General features: G+C 40.7%; 1 protein-coding gene across 15 annotated transcripts in view; it reads left to right on the forward strand.

Annotated features, from left to right (window-relative positions):
- The window catches only part of DTNA (dystrobrevin alpha), a 367,519-nt gene that overhangs the window by 270,765 nt on the left and 73,590 nt on the right, over nt 1-23,164 (forward strand). For all 15 annotated transcript variants that reach the window (XM_047828276.1, XM_047828275.1, XM_047828279.1 and 12 more), the window contains 2 exons: nt 11,640-11,725; nt 19,367-19,521. In XM_047828276.1, the coding sequence (XP_047684232.1) occupies nt 11,640-11,725; nt 19,367-19,521 (241 nt within the window). The remainder of the gene's footprint in view (nt 1-11,639; nt 11,726-19,366; nt 19,522-23,164) is intronic.

Genomic DNA, 23,164 nt, shown 5'->3' on the forward strand with positions numbered 1-23,164 from the left:
CTTCCGCACATGATAATTAAATCTCAGCCTCATTATCTTATAATTTTGTCTCATAGAATGAGAGAATTTCAGAGCTGGCTGAAATATTAAAGACTGTTCTTCCAAATCTCTCATTTTACAGATGAAGGACCTGAAGCACAAAGAGGCTGTCCCTTGACCAGTGTCTCTCAGCATGTTAGTGGCAGAGTAGGGATTTAGGTATTCAGCTAAGATTTCTTTTCCAAGGCATATGTGGCAGCCTTGTGAAGTGTAAAAACTCCCCTGAATTACTTTATCAGCCTAAGATTTCAAAAGGTCTTTGGCTGATTGCCTTTAGTCTAGATATGGTATCAGCATCCCCACTTTCACTACTGGTTTTGAATATTAAAACGGAAAATTGCTAACTTGACCTTTCAGCAATCACATTTTAAGACTCTCAAAAGATTTTGCTTAGTCTCATTGTCTGGCCAATGCTTGGGAATATCTAAGCCTGGCACTGGAGATGTTCCAGCCAGGCTAATGTTATTATGCCGCTCACGAAAGCTACCAGCTGTCACTTTACAACCTAGAGTGGTAACAGAATTATCCGTGCTTGGTTTGACCTGGGTAGAGTATTGTCTCATGATGTTTAAATTTTGAGTAATTCTCGACTTGAAATAAACAGTTCTGAAACAAGCAGTCCGGCTTGATAGATCCCACGCTTAGCCTGTGCGGACTTCAGAACTGATGTACTGCTTTGGCCTAATCACTATGGTAACCAAGTGGCAGGCAGGTAGAGAAGGCTATGGTTCCACATGACAGGTGACAGAACGGAGCCAGGCTATGGAATTTCTGTAATGGCATTTCCATCCTCCCCCCTTGACAAGAGCACAGAAGCTTTCAGACTTGCCACTAGTCTTCAGGGGGCTTATTTGTTATAAGGGGAACAACGGAGAATGTAAAAAGAGAAATAGAATTCTTGCCAGATCTTAGAGTATTGCTGGAGGATTCATAAGGAATCAAAGATAAAAAAATAATTTGTATCCACTCCCTAAATATAGAAACTGGGCCAGATTAACATTAAGGAAGGAGGACCTTGTGAAATATGTTAGAGTTATAATACATACATGTCTCATATTTTATATGACATATCATATCTCAGTATTTCTCATAACATGAGAAATACACAATAGAGTTAGGTTTTTCACTTCTGTTTAGAAATATTGGGAAGATCACTTTTAAAAAATAGGGCTGTAGATGTTCTCTAAGTAGCTACTGATAATCATTTCAAGGTTGATGAATGCTAAGCTTAAGGACTATCCCAAGGTCAGGAGCCGTCAACGTGAACGTTCACATGGAATATCTGTTTGGTTCTTACTCTTCTTACAGATAAAAAGGGCCCTGATGTATACTTTCAGTAATCTCATTATAGTAGATTTTTTAAAACATCCACATAGAGAAATCTCATTTTACAGATTTACAGACACATCCATATAGAGACCCCAGTCTACAGATGCTTCTGCCTTCTCTGTTTTGGCATTGCAAATGAGTATAGGCAGTTCTGCTGATTCTCAAACTTCCATCTGATGGCTTTTGAAAATCTAGACGATGTGGGATGTGAGCCATAAGGAAGTATCAGTAGCTGGAAAGAGACTATAACCGGAAATATTCACTTAAAAGTGAATGTAAGAAGCGAAACTTAAGAATAAAATGAATGTTCAATTCAATTTCTTATAATAGTAAACTCCTGTTTCTCCAAATGAGATCCAGTATGGAAATCTGATGTTGCTTCCTACCACCTATCCCACGACAGAACCCAAGCATTTAAGGGAGCCTTCTGCATTTTGGTAGACGTGAATGAGCCTAGTACATCAAGGATATGCTGTTGCTCTTATAGAATCACTGAAACATTTGGGAGATTTTCTCATTTGCTGTAATTTGAATCAACATTTAAAAAAAAACAAAAAAAAAGTCTAAAATAAAAATTTAAACTTGCATTCTAAAGAGATTATATCTATGTGTATATTTTTTTTGAAGGAAGGACAGTATAGCAATTTAAATTCACGAAGACTGAAAATAAGAACTTGCATTCAGAGAAACTTGGTCATTATTTTGGCAATGCCTTCAAATTCACCAGACCCAGCTGGTGGAGTCTTCCATGAATATGGTAACCTGAAATGAGGTTCAAAGCCCACTGCACTTGCCTGTATCCTTGAGAACCAGACTTGCCTTCTCGCAACCATACCTCCCCCAAAATATCACTCTTTCCCTTCTCTCCCCAGAGAAACACCTGCGTCTCAGTCCTCCCCCAGACATGCTCACTGCAGACCACAGCTAGCTTCCTGGTTGCAAGGTTTCTCCACCAACTCAGCCTCTTAGAAGATAGAGGGCATTGCTACAGATGTAGGATGATTTCTCGAATGTTAGGAGCTAGGATTCATGCCCAGAGACTATGCTTATGTTTGCCATTCTGTCTCTGAATATCAGTCCCTTGAGTCTAGAAGATGTTTTTCCTGACTTTCCTCCTAAAAATGGCTGTATCCTAGCAAGAGTCAACCAGTGGTCGATGACCAATCAACTTCTAAGCAGACCTTTCCATCCCAGACACTGTCTCCTCCAGAGTCCCTAGGAAAATGACAGGTGTACCTGGGAAGGGTGGAAAAGGTGTCAGAATCGGGGATGAGGGACTGAGAGTGAAGAATTAGAAAACAGCCAGAGCCAGTCTCTGTATCTCATCTCTCTTCTTCTGCACACCCCAGGAATTAGCCTGCCTCTTTCCCTTATTTGCTAACAACCTGGAGGCAGCTTTTCTTCCCACTGTTAACTATTATTTTTTAGGAAAACTGAGAGTAACAAAAGAAAAACAACATGGCAGAAAGTTACAAGGTGACAATAATTTTTTTCAACAGCTTTATTGAAAGGTATAATTGTGACCTTGACACTACTTCTTAAAAGTCTATATTGACCTTTCAAAGAGATGGGGTCACAAATTGATCCACTGTGAAGCCCTTCACCTCTCATGGCTGAATTGACCCCCCTCTTCCCCAGGTCCTACTGTTCCTTTCAAATGATTTTGTTATTCTTTTATGGTGCATGTCTTCCTATTTATATGACTGCCTCCCACAAGCTACTATACAGTGGGACCATGGCTTACTCTTTGTATCCACAGCACCTGAGACAATGTCCAGCTCATAATGAATCTACGAATGAATGAATGAATGAATGAATGAAGATCAAAGATTGACTTTTCTTAGCTCAACACACTAATTTCTTTTCATTCTTTTTCTGAAACTAAGTCCTCCTTAATCTCTAATATATTACCAAGACTAGGGAGTCCAGGTTTGCTCTGTCACCTAGATTCATACCCTCTATTTTTACTTCTGTTCCACAAGAGAAGAAAACAGATGGCTGTGACTACTAGTGTGGGAGTATCCTATTTTCACCAAAGACTTCCCTGTAGTTCTCGTACTCCCTTCTTCATTTCTTGGGAAACATGAACAACAACTTTAGTCTGTTGACTTAATCTCATTTCAATTCACTAGATCTTCTTTCTTAGGGAAGTTCTTCCTAAGGTAGATTAGGTGACAGTGGCCTTGTTTTTAGCAAATGTTATTTTCACATATATTCAGCCATGCAAATCTCATAGGAGGACAAGGATAAAGATTAAAAAGAATGGTGGTGTTCCTCTTCTCAGGTGTCACGCTATATTCTTAAAGCCAGTTCTCCAATGATAGTAATAATGTACTAATGTAATCAGTAATTATATATACTGATAGTGATTATGTACTAATGTAATTAGTAATCATATTACTCATTGTGGTAATAGCTAATACCATTTATTGTTTGCCCACAGTCCTACTGGTTGGGCACTAAGGGATTATAACTTTTCAGGTTGAGTAAGCGATACGGCTGGGACATGTGGAGGTTACATAGTGTGTAGGTAATACAGTGTCACACTGGGTGAGGTCAGTGGGGAAGAAGAATCATTTGTTTCAGGCATCAGTGTAAGTTCAGCTGTATTCATGCTTTCTATTACATTTTTAAATGAGAAATTAAGGTACTTTTCCCCCCAAACTTACCCAGCTTTTACAGGATATTTTTATGATGCCCACATTCCTAACCTTTCCAGTTTGTGGTACTCAGACATGTCTGACAGAGTGTATGTGAAGGAAATATTTGGACTTAACACATATTACATTGTAGATTTAGAGTCAGTTTCATGACAGCCATCCAGAATTCCAAATCTATCATATAATAGTCTTTCACAGAGAATACAGAATCCCCTGTTTGACATATTGCACCTTGCTGAGCCATTGGAACATCCATTCCCACTCCTGAGCTTCCCCCCACACCCCCTCCAATGCTATGAAAGGTACCACAGCACTATTTCAGACTCGTGGATATAAAATATTCTGGAACTCTGCCCAAATCCGTCTGCCTTTTGAGTTTAAAAAATAATTTTGATGTTTAATGCAAGATGTAGTACAAAGTACACAGCCCTTTCTCTGCGCACCAGTGAAATGGATGGTTCACATTTGAGGCTGTGTGGTTGTGTGAGAGCAAAAGAAAAAGAGACGAGGTCTATAAAACCAAATGTTCTTTTTTCTTTTTATTGTCTATACGGCTAGAACTAGATATTTAACCTAGTGTTTGCTTGGTGATTTTCTTTCGTACCACGTCTTAAACTCAAGACTTCCACAGAACATTCTCCTCTAATCGCTAAAATTTTGTTCTAGTAGAAAATACTTTGTTTCAAGGTTCCTGCTTGTCACGAAAATAGACTCTCTCTGAAGAATTTCCACAATTGTAGATAAAATGAACATTCTTAATGTCACTTGCCTTTATGTCAGACTTATACTTTGCGTGAGTGGCAAAAAGAGTTTCATAGGGGTAAAGGAGATATGTCCACAGTATTGCCTCCTTCCATGCTGGAGAAACTCCCGGCAAACTCGCGTGGCCAGGTGTTATGACGAATTCTTTCCCCAAATGTTTTGCTAACATGATGGGAAGGCCAAAGAGATGCCACAGCCAATTAAGGGATTTCTATCTGTGCACGTGTTAACTTCATCATCCCCCAAATAAGAGTAATTATGTATGTGCTTACTTCCAAATTCAAGGTGTCACATGACCGCACAACCTAATATTATGGACCGTAAGGCCAATCTTCATGACTTTTCTCAAGCATTTTAGTATTTCTCAATAGAAAACTTAAGTGGTAAATCGAAAAAAAAAAAATCCTTTTCACGTGTGCATCCATTAACTTAACTAACGTATATTGAGAGCTTGCTTTGCACTGGGTGCCATGATAGGCTGGGGATGAAAGATGAGTGGGGTGAGGTCCCTACCCTCTGAAAAACATGCTGTATTAAAACTAACCGGTGTCGGGGTGCCTGAGAGCTCTGTCGTTAGGTGTCTGACTTCAGCTCAGGTCACAGTCTCACAGTTCATGAGTTCAAGCCCCTCACTGGGCTTTGTACTGACAGTACGGAGCCTGCTTGGGCTTCTCTCTTTCTATTTGCCCCTCTCCCACTGTCTCTCTCTCTTTCAAAATAAATAAACTCTAAAAAAAATATTAATGAGTTTTGATTCTTTTTCTCCGATAAACTATGAGCAAACTGAGGGTGGGAGCCATACCTTATTCATCTTTAGATCCCCAACCTGTGAGACATGGTCAATAAATAATTGTTGAGTTATGAAATGAGTGATCCCTATGAACAAAATGACTCCCAGATAAAGAAATGAGTTACGATAGAGGCATGTTTTGGAAGAAAGAGGAGGAAACAATTTTCTCAGTTAATTAAGCTACCAAAATGTGCGAGAAAGAGAAATTTGAGTTCTGTGCTCATCAAAATGCTTACCAAATGTTTTTGTGAAATATGTTGGTAAAAGAAGAGCTTCTGGTTTCTGTGCTCTCAAATAGAAAAATAATTCCATCAGCCTGTTCCAAATAGAGTCAGAATCCAAATCTCACTTTCAAGGACTTAAAATTTATCATGAGATTCTCTAATTTCAAACAGGAAACTCACTTGGCAACTTGGAGAAAATTTACATTCTGTTCTGAATTCAGCCTAGCATCTCAGACCTATCAATATCTATTTGTTGGTTTTCCTTCTTGTCAAAAGCAGATTTTCCCTCCCAGACAAACTTTCCCTAAAACGAATACCTTCTTAGTTAAAAGAAACCAGTTTCTCTCTTTTTGAGGTCATGAAAAAAGCCCAGTGTAATAGTTACTCACTTTTTACTATGATGAATGAGTCAAACCTTAAAGTAATGTATGTTTTTAAGACAGACACTCTACAAATCTCTGTATATATTTTAACTAAAGGGTGTTTTCTTATTTCCATTTTTTAATATTTTTAAAATGTTTATTTATTTATTTTGAAGGGGGGAGGGTAGGAGGGTGAGAGAGAGAGAGAATCCCAAGCAGGCTCCATCCTGCCAGCACAGACCCCAACATGGAGCTCAATCTCATGAACCGTGAGATCATGACCTGAGCTGAAAACAAGAGTCAGATGCTTAAATAACTGAGCCACCCAGGCGCCCCTCTTGTTTCCATTTTGATTGGTTACCTCTTAGGAAAATTTGGAAGTTTTCAGAGTGAAAAAACAAAGTATAAGGGAAATAAAAGATTTAAGGAAACCTTGATTTATAAAGCAATTTCAGTTTGCACTTGTGCTAATTTTCTGATTGTCTTAAATACCTTTCAAGGTGTTAATTACGCACCAGCATACCAATTTAATTGGGTAGTTTTTGACCTCAAGCTAAATAGGAAAGTAAAGTCTGTATTGGCAAAAGCTTCCAGCTGATTGGCCTAAAAAAATAGAATATATTCCATTCTGCTAAAAACCAAATAGTGGGAAAAAAAAGAGGAAAGCATGTATTATGCGTTGTGTTCCTGCTCTACATTAAAAGGGAAAATATTAAAATAAAATGTTTACTTAAAAAAATGTTTTTTAACGTTTATTTATTTTTGGGACAGAGAGAGACAGAGCATGAATGGGGGAGGGGCAGAGAGAGAGGAAGACACAGAATCGGAAGCAGGCTCCAGGCTCTCAGCCATCAGCCCAGAGCCCGACGCGGGGCTGGAACTCACGGACCCCGAGATCGTGACCTGAGCTGAAGTCGGACGCTCAACCGACTGAGCCACCCAAGCGCCCCTAAAATTTTTACTTTAAAAGTATAATTTTTTAAACAAAAAATGATAGGCCAGTAGTACATTTCACTTTAAAGTTTTTGCTGTACCTTCTACACTACCAATCAGTCAACTGCACTAGCAACTTTTCTCCACCAAGAATGGCTCATTGTCAGTCTTGTCATTGATTCGAAGGCCCAGCCCACCCATCAAATGGACGGTTCTGATAGATACACTGTATAGGGCATGCAGTATTTGCAAACATACCTGGCTCTGCTCTTTCTTTAGATGGCGATTAGAACTGCACGTGGGGAAACGTGGGTGGCTCAGTCAGTTAAGCGTCTGACTTGAGCTCAAGTCATGATCTCAAGGTCCTTGAGTTCTGTGCTGACAGCTCAGAGCCTGGAGCCTGCTTTGGATTCTGTATCTCCCTCTCTCTCTGCCCCTCCCCGGCTCATGCTCTGTCTTTCTTTCAAAAATAAGTAAACATAAATTCTTTTTTTTAAAAAAAAAGGCACACATGAAGTTGAAGATGTGCTGCCATAGCTCTTAGTACAAACAAAAGCATAGACTTTTTCTAGCACTCTTCCTAGTGTTGACGTTCCAAGGCTGTTTGGCCTGCAGCATTAGGGACAATCTACGTTTTTCATCCTCAGTACACTTTGGCAGGTCTTCTTCCGGAATTGTGGCCGACGGCCAACATTCCATATGGGCAGTTTTACTGCTTTACTCCTAGAGGCATTGCGTGTGCAGACTCACTTTGGAACAATATGCTGCTTTCCTGCTGGTTTGCACTAGACTCCTGGGAGTTTCCTGTTATCCATCCTCCTGAGCTTGACTTTCCACTTCCTAGATACTTAAGGGATTTCCCGATCTGTTTGTGAATCACACGGCCCCGTTAGGGATGATTCCTGATGAGCACAACTCTTGTACTTCTCCCCTCAGGATGCACCGATGTCTCCCTACTCCTTACTTGCATTGTTAATGCCACTTTCTCTCTCTCTCTCTCTCTCTCTCTCTCTCTCACACACACACACACACACACACACACACACACAGGACCCTGATCCCAAGATGAGTTTAAGTAATGGCCCTCGGTGTGGAATCTTGTCAAACGTCTTTAGAAAATCTCTCTCCCCAACCCTTTTCTTCATCCTGTTTTATCTACTGAAAATGTTCTTTAAAAAGATCCATTTGTATTTAAGTCCTTGGTGTGTCCCCCTTTTCCGTTGTGACATCATTCGTCTCCACTCACTCCTTAAATTCCTTCAAGATTTATCCACTGCTAGGGCTGAGCAAGGTCTAAATTCACCCAATATTGGTGTGCTTATGGAGATCTACATTCCTGCATACCCCCTGAATCCTTCTTTGTGACCAGGGTCACCTTTGCAATATGGCACAGTGGCTTGCATAACAATACATTCCAGTGGCCTAATTTCACCCTTGAGTTCCTGCAAAACTCTCATTGAGCTGCCCTCCACTTGGTGATTTATCTAGATTTATTGTGTCAATTTGGCAGAATAGCTCTGATACAACCACTCCTGGATGTAATAGCATTAATCTTGCATTTCCAAGAACAATACAGAACTGGCGATCTCCCTAGGATCTTCTTCATTAAAAGCTAAGGCTTAAGAATTCATCTGTGAGCTATCATCATTTCATCCTGTGGAGAACTCTCTGTTCCATCATTATCTGTGGTCTATCCTCTTTCTTGAGTTAAATTGTTCTCTCTGATTCATTGAAAGAAACTTGTATTGCTCTTGAAATCTCACATATAATGCTCCTCAATTTCTCGGCATTTTGAAGGAAACCTTATCATTGGCATTTCTCCTGTTCTTCCACATTTTGTAGATTTCCCTGTTCTCATAATTTGAACCATGTTTCAGCTTAGGAAAGGGAACTAATGATTTCCTAGAATAAGTTTTTGATACTTCAAGTTATCCATGCAGTTGGGAATACAATGCACATGGAATAATTCTGAATGAGGTTTTTTTTTGACAAAAGCATCGCGTTTTTATTACAGCTTACCTGCTCCCAAATTAGCAAACAACTAAATGAGTGGCCATTTGCAATTCTAGGGGCACCTATTATAAAGATTAATAGTCATTAATTAATATAAGAAATATATTGTTCACTAATTATGGGGGAGAGGAAGTACAAGGCTGTAGGAATTCAACTAATTGAGAAGACATACATGGCCTCTGCCCCCAGGAATCTCACAGTGTGGGGTCAAATTACATGCAGATATGTAAATAAACAAAGGTCACTCAGTGTGATAGGTGCCAAATAGTAAGTAGAAATGGAGGGAAGAGCATTTGCCTGCACATCCAGGGGAAAAGCTGTTTCCAGAGCAAATGGAGTGATGATACATGGAACTGAGTCTTTGATGAACAGGTGACAGAGTCCTGGGCAAAAGGTGGTAGGAAGGGCAGGGGCATTAAACATGGGACTATGGAGTGAGGTTCAACAGAAATGGTAGCAGTGAAGACTGGAGAACACAGATCAACTTGTAATCATAGCCTGTAGGCAAACGGAAGCAATTAGAGTTTTAAATAATGAAATAATATCATCAGGGTGCCTGGGTGGCTCAGTTGATTGAGCATCCGACTTCGGCTCAGGTCACGATCTCTCCGTTTGTGGGTTCGAGCCCCACGTTGGACTCTGTGCTGCCAGCTCAGAGCCTGGAGCCTGCTTCGGATTCCATGATTCCCTCTCTCTCAGCACTGCCCCCCCCCCCCCCACTCGCATACTGTCTCTCTCTCTCTTTTCTCTCTCAAAAGTAAACATAAAAAAAAAATAATATGGTCGATTTTGTGATGTGAGTGTGCAAGCAGAGAGATCATTTAAGAAATTATTACAGTGTTCAAGCAAGAGCTGATAAAGCAATGGCAGTTGGAATGGAAAGCAGGGAATGGCCTTAATGTACAGTTCAGACGTATATTTGAGTCCCTCACACATTTCAGGTGGTGGTGAATTAAGGAAGAGAAGAAAGTCAAGGTTAACCCCTTCCCCAGAGTTCATTTTTGGGTAACTAGGTGCATGGTGAGTCTGACAACCAGAAGAGGGACTAACAACCAGAGGCAGATAGTAGTGGGTTGGTCTGAGTATTATGGGAGGGCTTTGTAAGGATAACGAGCTCTACTTTGAACACACTTAGTTTGACATGAGGTATCCAATAACTAATTACATAGATCTGGTGCTTAGGCTTAGAAATATAAATGGGAGAGCAAACAGCATAGGGCTCAGTCACTTTCACATTCTGGCTGGCTGTATTTGAGGTACTATGCTAGGAATGACAGCAGCAAGGGTGAATAACGTCATCTATCTCTGGAGTCTAATAAGGAACAATGACACAATTGTTTATTGCACCTTATTCTTCTAAAATGTCATATATACGGATCTTAGTCATACAAATGATTTATTCCATATATTAAACCCTTGTCAGTACTGACTTTACTTACGTTTAAGCCACATTATTATTTAAAATAACTCTGTTGATCGTTCTTAAGAGTAGCAACTATCAGAGAAATGAGTTACTAATGTGATACACTTTCTGATTCCAAGGATACAAGAACGAACAGTTTATCCCAGCTGCAAAATCATTTAGCTGAAATATTATACTTCTTACAGTGTGCCCTTTATATCACATTTTGTGAAGGACAAGTCAGTTACACTTCCTGAATCAATGAAGATTTGGCAGCTCTAATGTCAATTTGGTAGAAGGAGCTCAAACAGAGCTCTTACTTTTGCCCCTTTAAAATATCAACTCTCGGGGCGCCTGGGTGGCGCAGTCGGTTAAGCGTCCGACTTCAGCCAGGTCACGATCTCGCGGTCCGGGAGTTCGAGCCCCGCGTCGGGCTCTGGGCTGATGGCTCAGAGCCTGGAACCTGCTTCCGATTCTGTGTCTCCCTCTCTCTCTGCCCCTCCCCCGTTCATGCTTTGTCTCTCTCTGTCCCAAAAAATAAGTAAATGTTGAAAAAAAAAATTTAAAAAAAAAATAAAATAAAATATCAACTCTCTTTGGAAAGTAAATGTATCACACAAACACAGTGAGCTTGTGGGTAGGAAATGATGGGTGAAGAAATAAACGGTGTGATGGAAAAATCCCCATAGTTACTCTAATAAAATTCAGGAATTCTCCTACCAAAAAATTTTTTTTTCCTGAAACCATGTTTAATTAAATTATGGAGACGGTGGAATCATCATGCATAAAATTATTTTATGAAACCCCAAGTGAAAATCATGTTCTGTAATTGTAATCCATGGCTAAATAGTACATATCCCTCTAGCTGCCAGCTCATGCTTTGAACAAGTGACATAGACAAAGAATAACTTGAAGATTCTGCTATCTCTTGAAAAAATGAAACATTGAATAGTCAGCTTTTCAGAAACTTGTGTTCAATTGTACTCATGGTCTTTTCTAAAATGGATATGTTCACATAATGTATGCAGCTGCGGCGTCCTATGATTTCTACAGAACAGAAAATGTCAAATCGCATTACTGGAAGTTCTCCAAATGACATCTTTTTTTTTTTCTGTTATTAAACAGGGAAGGCCATGGTAAAATTTCAGTATTTGCTGTCAAAATGGCTTTAGCCACGTTGTGTGGAGGGAAGATCATGGACAAATTAAGATGTAAGTTATTCTTTGTGTCTCTCTTTGCCGATCCCTCCTGTATACCATTCTCCTTTCCCCATTTCCTCTGTGTCCTGCCGTCCACTTTGACTTTTCTCATTCTACGAGAGCCACTTGAGATACAATCTTCATGGATCTTTGCGTTGTGTCAAAGAAATATTTTCATATTAGGTAAATGTTAATGATATTCATATTTTCCTTCTACTTATGGATTATTATGTTACAACCTGTTGAGTATCACCCACTAGGCTTTTTGTAATACTAAAGGAAGATATATACTCTTTCAAGTTGATTGTACTGTACTGCCTCACAGGTATAAGTCCATCATCACAGGGACATGAAGGCCATGTCGGGAAGCCTTCTTTTTTTAGGTAATCCAAAGCCAAAACTCCTGGCACATTTCCTCATTATTCTCAGCCGGTGCTGTTCAAGTCACTGGGAATTCCGAAGGTTCCAAAATAGACATTGCCAGGGTTACAGGCATAAGCATCACACAGAGACGCTATAGACTGAGAATTAACTGGATTCCAATAAAAACGTGATAGCTAGGGTGCATCGAGTGATTGTGGGCCTTTTATGTACATTTTGTCACTAAATGTGGTAGTTTTTTTTTTTTAATTTTTTTTTCAACGTTTATTTATTTTGGGGACAGAGAGAGACAGAGCATGAACGGGGGAGGGGCAGAGAGAGAGGGAGACACAGAATCGGAAACAGGCTCCAGGCTCTGAGCCATCAGCCCAGAGCCCGACGCGGGGCTCGAACTCCCGGACCGCGAGATCGTGACCTGGCTGAAGTCGGACGCTTAACCGACTGCGCCACCCAGGCGCCCCAAAATGTGGTAGTTTTTTAACCAGGAAAACACAGGCATTTGGTTTGCTTTCGGTAAAGAAGCTGAGACTCGGGTAGAATGAAGTCATTATAGCAAAGATGGTACCAGGATTTGAACGTGACTTTTTTTTTTTTTCTCTAGTGGTTCTGAATTTTTGGATCTATAGAATCATCTGGAGAGCTTTTTAAACTATATATTTCTGGGTACCACTCCCAGAGTTTTTGATTCAGAAGACCTAAGGTGGGACTCGGGGACAAGAATTTTCATTTCTAACTATTTCTGAGTGATGCAGTGTTTAAAAGAAAAATTTCCACTTAACCCCTTTCCCTTACCTGAAATATTATGAGTTTGGGCTATAATGCTGTGTGGGAAGGGAGCACTGTCATGGAACCGGGAACCCCAGCTTGTAAGCCCAGCCGTGTGACTAATTTGCTGAGTTATTCTGTGGACATTACCTCACTTCTTTAGTCCTCAGCTTCCGTCTCTGTCCCAAACTTGGGGATTTTGTTAGACACCTGGAGGTTCCCTCCCAGCTCTAATCATCTGTGATTCGCCGCCTCCAGGCTCTTTTCTCACCTGCTGCCTGTCAGCTTTTGAGTGTGATCTCTTGCTTCTTGATGCACCAAGACTGAAAAATGAAGAAAGATACAGAAAGAAAAAAAAAATCCTCTGGAATTTCCCCAGACATGCTGCACAGCAGAGTTCTGTCATTGGGCCAGTAGATAAGTGGTGGAAGGCACATGGAAACCCCACAACCACACATCTCCCCTCACCCTGGGAACCTCCTTTCATGGACTAGCCAAGTGACGTAAGGATTCAGAGAAGCCCAAGCAGACCTGACAAGGGAGAGTTTAGTTTCTCTTTAGTTACCCGAAAGAGATTTTGAAAATTAAAAACTATCTGCCTCAGTGCTTAATTGAGGATAGTAGTGAAATGAGAAGGTGATGGGACCAATGTCCTTTTTTTAAAAAAAAAAATTTTTTTTAATGTTTATTTATTTTTGAGACAGAGAGAGACACAGCATGAGCAGGGAAGGCGCAGAGAGAGAGGGAGACACAGAATGTGAAGCAGGCTCCAGGCTCTGAGCTGTCAGCACAGAGCCCGACGCGGGGCTCGAACTCACGAACTGTGAGATCATGACCTGAGCCGAAGTGGGACGCTTAACCAACTGAGCCACCCAGGCGCCCCCCAATGTCCTTTTTTGAAACATAGCTCCAGAGTAATCCAGGAAGCATTTCCTTCGGGGTTCGGCTGAGAGGAGAAAGTTTAGCGAAATGAACCAGGGCAGAGGAAAAAATCTTGAGGGCCTTGCCTGATGATCTCATGTCATGATTGGCCACTTAGGCTGAGGACATCAGATACTTTTTTTTTAAGTCGTGAGAAACATTTCCAAATACTTACTCAATGTTATATTAATAGGCACATAGACAAAAGGATTCCATATTAAAGCACGTTTGAGGAACACTAAGAGAACCAGTTTTCTGACCTTCCTTGGGGTCCTTGGGGCCTTGCATGAACCAGGCTAATTAATGCTGTGCCAGCAAGGTTCACAGTGCTGTGCATCCCTCCATTCAGGCTTCCACGGTGTCAGATTTTGTCCCTCTGCTGGGGGAAAAAGGATACTGCAATCTCAAGAATCCCGTCTCACTCCAGAGGCCCCCAGCCCCCAGTGTGGCATCAGAAACCAGTTGCTACACCAGTTACTGGTAACAAGAAAGGGGTGCCCATGATGGTGAGGGAGGAGCCCACCTCTGCCCCCTGGGCTGGGAAAGCCCTCTGCTTTCCTTTCTTAGCCCAGGAAGAAACTTGGGGCCAATAAAGACAAAGGGAATGGTTGTTAGGTAAACAAGCAACCTGTGCCTGCAGAGTTAAGCTCAAGGTAACTAAGTTTCTGAGCAGATCTTCACCAAGTGTCAAAACCCGGCACATCCAGGAATTCAAAGCAAACAATGTAATTGCTAGGGTGCTTTCTCCTCACCCCACCATCAATGAGCAAAGCATGCATGCTATCTGTGGCCAAAGTAAATCCTTTTCAGCACAGTGAAAGAAGTTAAACGCATGAGTCTCACTGGGAGTAAACTATGTTCTCCAGTCTGCGGAAATAAGTTTCGGTGTCACAACTTCTGTAGAACCACAAAAACAGAGAGTGCGATCTTGAGATATATCACATTGCCCTCTCCCAGAGCAGTGGACCTGAATCACAGCCTAATATGCCCCCAGCTCTGGGGCTTAGGAGTCACTCTTTGTGTACTTAATCCCAGGAAGGTTTTAGTGGTATTCTGGTTAGTCGATTGAGAGCACTTTGATAAAAACAATTTAACTGAACGCAGTTTGGTTGGAAGAATCTCTCCAAAATGTTAATAGTCAAAAATGCATACCTTGAGTCACCAATATTTTTAATTTCAGTGGTAACTATTAACTAAATACACAAATACAGGCAAATCTGCCCGTAGACCACAGTGGCTGACTCTTGCCGAGCAGGATTCTGTTTTCTCTGGTCTTCTTTTGCTGGCTTCGGCTGCACTTAATGATAAAACAGGCGAAGTAATGATTTTCTGCATTGCTTTTGTCAAAAAGAAAAAATCAAATGAAAGGATATGGAATTTCTCAGATTTGAGGGGTTTTGTTTTCCCTTTTTTTTTTTTTTTAATTTTTTTTTAACGTTTATTTATTTTTGAGACAGAGAGAGACAGAGCATGAAGTGGGGAGGGGCAGAGAGAGAAGGAGACACAGAATCGGAAGCAGGCTCCAGGCTCTGAGCCATCAGCCCAGAGCCTGACGCGGGGCTCGAACTCACGGACCGCGAGATCATGACCTGAGCTGAAGTCAGACGCTTAACTGACTGTGCCACCCAGGCGCCCCTGTTTTCCCTTCTTTAAGTTCTAATTCGCTTCAGCCAATAGGCCAGCTGTGCTTGTCTGGCAATTTTTCTGTTTTTGTGCAGAGGGATGAAGGATATTTAGTTTGTTCCAACTAGCCCCTTCCTGTGAGTGTGGGGCAAGAGTAATTGCTGAAAACAAATTAGGAATTTGAGAAAGCAAAAAGCAGAAAACAGAAAATTTTCAACTGAATTTTTCAAAGTGCTTTAAAATGCATTAGAAAGGACAACAACTCCATGGTGCATCACCATTTCCAGTGCGCAGGGCCACCAGGAACCAATTGTGCAGGGTGTCCACTGCGTGCCTCCGAGCTGCTTAGAGTGTGAGGGCGCCCCCTGCAGCCATAGCACACACGGACCTAAACATAAACTTGACGGAATAAAATACCTGTTTCTGTCAAATTGTTCTTGGTCCAGTTATAAGCTGTTGTTGTCATGAGTTGGAGCACCTGTTTATGCTTCTTTCTCGGGGCTCCCAGATAGTCCTAAGAACCATAAGGAATTCTGAATTTAATGCCATTAGCCTAGAAAATCAGGTGCTGTTCTAAAGCTTCTGAGGAGGGCTTGTTTGGTTTTGTTTAAAAGACCAGCATTATAGCAAACACCATGGATTTGTTGAGTTTCTATAACGGAACTGGTTGTTTTGCCTCCACACCTACCTCCACGGTAATATTTCTAACTCACTGGCCTGCCTTAAGTATTTAGTATCTCCCCAACATCTCCTGGACACCACCTAAATTCCTTAGAAGAGGCTAGAAGCTCTTCATACCTCTGCCTCATCTCCCACCGAGCCCTTATGTGCACCCAAGGCCCCTTGACAATGAACTACTTGAAGAGCTTGAGTGCATCATGCTTGAGCATGCCTGTGCACATCCTGGTGCTATTTCCTAAAGCTTCACTGGCTCCTGATTGTCCTTTATACTTGGCCTAGAAGCCACCTCTATCACCTAAGAAGACCTAAAAGTCACCTGTGAAAGGAAGTCTTCCCTGACCCACTCCTCACTCTGGAAACCCTCTTTGAACCCTTGCTGCCTCCTGTTCTGGTATTCACGCCACCGTGTTACAATTTATGATGTCATATGATGCACTATGTAAGCATGTCTCTGTATCCTCAGGGGACTGGGACCTCCCAGAGGTCAAAATCTATGCCCTGTTACTGACCAATTCACAAAATTGGAATATGGCCAGTAGGCTAGATAATATCAGATAAGATTAGCGTATCAATGTTACATATACTGAAGTGGATAACTACACTGTAATCCAGGGCCAACAAGCTATGGCCCATCAGCTAAGAATAGTTTTCCCATTTTTAAAGGGTTGTATAAAGTACAAAGAGGAATGTGTGACAGAGACCATGTGTGGTCCACAAAACCTAAAATATTACTATCTGGCCCTTTGCCAAAAAAGTTTGCTAACCCTTGCTGTAGTCTCATAAAAGGACATACCCTTATTCTTAGGGAGGACCCACGGCCGTGTTCAGAGGTAAAGGCCATGATATATGCAAATTAGTCTCAATTCAGAAAATATGTTTGTACATACATATATACACATGGACAAGTAGATGTAGACAGATGGTAGATGGATAGATAGATGATAGGATGATAAAATAAATGGAATAAAGTGTTAATAGATGAATTGGATAAAGGGTATGTGAGTGTCCTTTGTAGTACTCTTATTCTTGCAATTTGTTGTTAAGTTTGATACCATTTAAAAATAAAATTTTGTTTTAATTCACTAAAAAAAAAACTATGCCCTGATTTTTCTGTACCTTCATTGCTTAGCACAATTTTACACATTTAGTATGTGCTAAGTGAATTTTAGTTGAATGAATCAATGAATGTAAATTCTTCTAATCTATTATTGTATGTATCTAAATCTCAATGGTGATTTAGAGTATGATTGGGAACATTACAGAGCAATCCCATTGGGGAGGCAGTGTCTAAGCATATGAAGTAAATGACAGAAAAAACGTGAAAAGAAATCAATAGTAAAAGTAGCTAACATTTCTGTACTGTGTACTAGGGGCCAAGCACTATTCTGTGTCTTTTACATCTGCATGCTTTTCATCCATTAACTAATTTAATCTTTGAAGTAGCTTTATATTTTATTACATACACATATATTACATATTATCAGCATATTGCATAGTATATATGGCTATATACATACGTGTGTGTATATATATATATATAGTCATATAACAATATATATATAAAACAGAGAGCCCAGGACTCAGGTACAAACATATCATTTTGATAGCTTCCTCAGAGTTCCCTCATTTATTATTAAAAACCAGAGTGGCCATTAACAGCCACGTCCCATTAATCCCAGTGACCTAGCCCTAGTTCGGCTATTGCTTAGCAAAACTTCATCAACACAAAGGAGTTTCATATGAGCTTCAAGTTTGTGAAAGGTCAGTGTTGGTACTCCTTCTGCCTTTGCTCTAGTTAGAAATGTTGTCTAAATTTTTTCAGCGGGAGATTTGAAAGGCCTAGGCTACTTTTCAAAACTGTGTCCTGCCCTAGAAATAAAGCCCAGAAGATGGTCAGGATGTCCCAATTGTAGTTAACCAACCTGTCTAAAAACACACAAGGTGTCAGCTCCTACGATTCTATAAGAAAGTCCATTTACTTTTCCTGGGTTTCCTTTTCCCTCTTTTTATTGGAATTCTTGAGTTTCTATATATGGGATTACATAAGAGTGTTTTGCTTTGGGCAACTTTTTTTCTTTTCTTTCTTTCTTTCTTTTTCTTTTTTTTTTTTTTTAACCAGTTAAAATGAAACATAAGAGAGAAAATTCACCAAGTTAACAGTTGTGAAGGCAAATGAAAACAACATTAATTTTGTTGCTTGGGTGAATTTTCTTTAGCCTTATAATTGATAAACTATTTGAAACAGTAGAAATCCTTTAGAACTGGAGTATTTGAAGGAAATGAGCGCCAATTCACAGCCTCAAAACATAATCCAGCTAAAGCCTGTAATGTGCTTAACATCTGACTGCAGTGTAGAAACCATGTCCCCACACTGCATTTTGACCTTGAGACATTAAGCCCAAACTGAACAGAGGCAGCATGTTGAATTTACAACAGTTTGTCCCAACAGCTGTACCTTCCTAGTCACAGTCTCGCACAGTGACAAACTACGATAGCAGACGCTTTCATTCCCATAGTGACTTCCACAGAGGAATTATAAAGTACCTTGAGAAATTATGCCATTAATATCCCTAAGTGCCCATAGTGGCAGAAACGGAAGAACAGAGGTTCAATGAAGACACAGGCTCTGTCTGGGACTCTGACTTTACCTCATTGATCTTCCCCAAGGCCAGGCTTCCCCTCCACTGCAGGAGTCAAAAGACCCTTCCCTGTAAATCAAGTACCTTCCACCTAGAACACTGTGATTTATAGAAAGTTTTCTGCTTCTGTGGGAAGTTAATCAAGTGTTTTCATTATGTTCTTATCCCCATTGCATCTTTCATTTTTCAGTACCTTAAACCAAAACTCAAAGGTTTTTGTGATAATATAGATGGGCAAATAGCTAGCTAGACACATACATACATACCCCATTGTTGTAGAAAATGTTCATTGTGTGTTTCAGTGAGGTCAGCATATTCCTCACATATACAAAAATTCCTTCCATTGAGTGATGTATGAGTTGATAATTGACCTTAAAATAAAAATGGGATATTCTCTGTCTTATCAAAATATGCTAATTTTATCCAACACAATGCTGTGTTCCAGAATCAGCTACCTAAAAGACACCAAAGGAAACACAATGCCAGGAATACTTCAGCATAACAATTAACCTTTATGTTACTCTTTCATAAAAAAATTACTTATTCTGCTACATTTTCGGTTGTTTGCAGCAGATATGGTGCACTGAAACAGTGGAGAATATTTAAGTGATGAATAAATATCTTTCCTTTTCCCTTCCGTCAGATATTTTCTCAATGATTTCTGACTCCAGTGGGGTGATGGTTTATGGACGATACGATCAGTTCCTGCGGGAAGTTCTCAAACTACCCACGGCGGTCTTTGAAGGTCCTTCATTTGGTTACACAGAACAGTCAGCTAGATCCTGTTTCTCTCAACAGGTAGGTGGGGGGGGGGGGGGGGAGGGGTCAGGGGGAAGGACATGTTAAAGGAAATATCTCTCAAACAGTAGTTTTTCTTCGGTATGTTCCTCCAAGTCACTACTTAGACAAATTCTTCATGATAAACTGTAGCGCATCTTCCAGTCTCTGACAACTGACCTCTGAACCAGGAACTGAACTCAGCATACCTGGGAAATAATAATTGGTGGCTCCTGACCGTGAGCCAGGCACCATGCTAAGTTCTTTACTCGAATTGTCCAATGCAATCTTTAAGACAACCCTATACCCTCGGCGTCATGCCTGCGATTATCACTGTAGGATCAAAAGGGCCAAATTGTCACTCAGCCTCGTATGAAACGTAAGTCTGGGCCAGCGCCAAGCTTCTCCAATGTCTAGCAGAAGAAACAAGAAAGGAATCACATACCACGTGTAACACACCATCAGGGAGGCCCAAAATATGACAGACACGGATGCCTGCATCCCCCACAACGTGATGCGTTAGGGGTTCAGAGTTACATGTTTGAACTGAGAGTGGTACAAATTAGCCCAGAGAAGCTATTTAGTGCTTGAGGGTTTCTGTGTTTATACCTGTCCAGTCACGTAGAAAGTCTTCATGTCTGGCACCATTCTCTGGAGTGATGCAATGGTAGTTTACAAATCCATAAACTGAAGGTTTGTTTAAAATTTTTAAAAAATCCAAACTAACCAAGGATGTCCTCTAAAAGGATCCCTTAAATAAGAAATCAGTGCAGAGCAGCTAGTAAGAAGCTGCATTTAACTGCCTGGCTAGTAAACTTCATGCATCTGTTTACTTGTGACCTAGGAGGTCGAAAGTGCCTCAGATCCCTGCAGGTCATGGATTTATGTAGAATCGCAACTGTACACAACAACCAATGACAGATGGGATGGTTTGATACACTAAGTGCTAACTCTGCTCCCGTGTTGAGTCATCCAGACAGCCTTTCTGACCTCTCCCACTCCCCCACCCCCAGGCCAGCTTAGGTCCCTCATCTCTGCCTCCAGATGAAGCATGCTCCCCTTTCGATTTCCCTTTGAGTTGGTAACATCAGAACGGTTCCATCGCCTAAGCCTCCTTCTACACAACTTCCTCACCCAGCAGCTCTCATCAGGCCACAAGTCCTGCTCATTTCACCTTCTAAACGTGTCTCCAGTCACTTTCCTCATCAGCACCTGTTGCCTGCCCTATTGTATTATTCTCTTCCCTGGCCCCCGGCCCCTGCATTTGTTTATTTGGTGCACGCCCCATTGCATTCCAAACTATTTCCGAAAGCCATTCTCAAGAGGCATCTTCAGAGGTTCTCAAAATGCATACAGTAGTACAACAGGGTAAAATTGCACAGAGAGAACATGAAGGAGGCTTTGTCTCTTCTCATCTATCCCTCACAACACCACATCTAACCATACCACTCACCTGCTGAGCAGCCTAATCGCCTGCAGGTTGAATCTCCCTTTCTTCCAGACTCTGAGAGCCCTTCCATCCTTCTCCAGCTCACCCCTCTGCCTCCAGATGCAGCCTTCTATCTCCGTTCCTGCTCCCACCACTCCGTTTTCTGAATCTGTGCTTCTCTGTCTCCAATGTCCTCCCATTTCTTGCCTCCAACTCCTTTTTCTTGCCCAAACATTGCTTTCCCCAAGAAGCCTTTCACAAAAGACATTAAGCCTCCTACCTTAACCATCTTCATATCTTAAACAGGTTGTTTCCCTATCTCATAAAAGGCACATGACAAATGCTTACCATACTGAATTTTACTGATTTAAGAGTTAGTCTTGGGGCACGTGGGTGGTTCAGTCAGTTAAGTGACTACCTCTTGATTTCTGCTCAGGTCATGATCTCACAGTTTGTGAGACATCAAGCCCCATGTCGGGCTCTGTGCTTACAGCAAGGAGCCTTCTTGGGATTCTCTCTGTCTCTCTGATGGACCCTCTCTTGCTCATACTTGCTCTCTCTCACTCTCTCTCTCTCAAAATAAATAAATTTAAAAAAAGAGTGAGTCTTACCTTTTAACTGAAATTAACTGTTAAAATACTGTGAATTAATTCAAAACACAAGTTTATTAACCTAATTTTTTTCAGCTTCTTTACCCATTCCTCTATGGATGGACCCTTGGACTGCTTCCATATCTTGGCTATTGTAAATAATGCTGCAGTAAACACAATGGTGCATATATCTTTTTGAATTCGTATTGTCATTTTCTTTGGGTAAATCCCACTAGTGGGATTACTGAGTCATACGGTAGTTCTATTTTTAATAGAACTTTTAATCCATACTGTTTTTCACACCAACTTGATTCCCATCAACAGTGCCTGAGGTTCCATTTTCTCCACATCCTCGCCAACATTTGTTATTTCTTGTCTTTTTTATTCTAACCATTTTGATAGGTGTGGGGTGAAATTTCACTGTGGTTTTGATTTGCATTTCTCTCATGATTAGTGACGCTGAGCATCTTTTCATGTGTCTCTTGGCCATATGTATATCTTCTTTGGAAAAAAATATCTATTCAGGTCCTCTGCCCATTTTTAATTGGATTATTTGGTTTTTTGGTGTTGAGTTGTGTAATTGTCTATTCTGGGTGTTAACGCCTTATCAGATGTATTATTTGCAAATATCTTCACCCATTCAGTAGGCTGTCTGTTTGTTTTGTTGATGGTTTCCTTTGCTCTGCAGAAGTTTTTTTATTTTGGTGTAGTTCCAATAGTTCATTTTGTTTCTTGTTTCTCTAGATGACTTTTTTTAAGTTTATCTATTTTGTGAGAGAGAGAGAGAGAGAGAGAGAGAGAGAGAGAGAGAGAGAAGTCAAGCATGCACATGTGGTGGAGGGGTAGAACGGGAGGGAGAGGTGGGGCGGGGAGGGAGAGAGAGATAATCCCAAGCAGGCTTCACACTGTCAGTGCAGAGCCCTATGTGAGGCTCAAACTCACCAACCATTGATATTGACCTGAGCCAAAATCAAGAGTTGGATGTTCAACTGACTAAGCCACCCAGGCACCCCTTGATAACTGTCTTTTATTTTAATACAACCTACATGTTCAATAAGATTTATATATGATGTTACCACAGCACAAAGTTCCTTTTGAAATATCTTATAGACTGTCTTATTCCATAATTCTTTTTATATATCCTCAATGATGAAAAATTTATATGTGTTGAAATCATAATAGCATTTTTGGAGACTTCCAGGAGTGATTTTCAGCCAGTCTGATGATCAAAATGGATAAGATTTTTTTTAAGTATAAGAAGAAGCAACACAAATATAAATAAATAATAAGACCAGTTTATATTTGTGCTTCATAAACTGGCTATAACAGCAGTTTGAATGATGAAATTCTAAAATTGCTTGCATTGCTTCATTGGAGAAAGTACAAGCCATTCCAAGTAATTATTTTGAAAGACAGGATTATTTCAGATACTACAAATTGTGGTAACTTCTTTAAAAATGTTGTCTCATTACTTATACTTTACATAAATAGCTTTTTTTAATGTTTATTCATTTTTGAGAGGGGGAGGAGGGGCAGAGAGAGAGGGAGACACAGAATCCAAAGCAGTTCCAGGCTCCAAGCTGTCAGCACAGAGCCCAATGAGGGGTTCAGACTCACAGACCATGAGATCATGACCTGAGCCAAA

Source organism: Prionailurus viverrinus, chromosome D3, assembly GCF_022837055.1.
Source record: "Prionailurus viverrinus isolate Anna chromosome D3, UM_Priviv_1.0, whole genome shotgun sequence".
Classification (NCBI taxonomy): domain Eukaryota; kingdom Metazoa; phylum Chordata; class Mammalia; order Carnivora; family Felidae; genus Prionailurus; species Prionailurus viverrinus.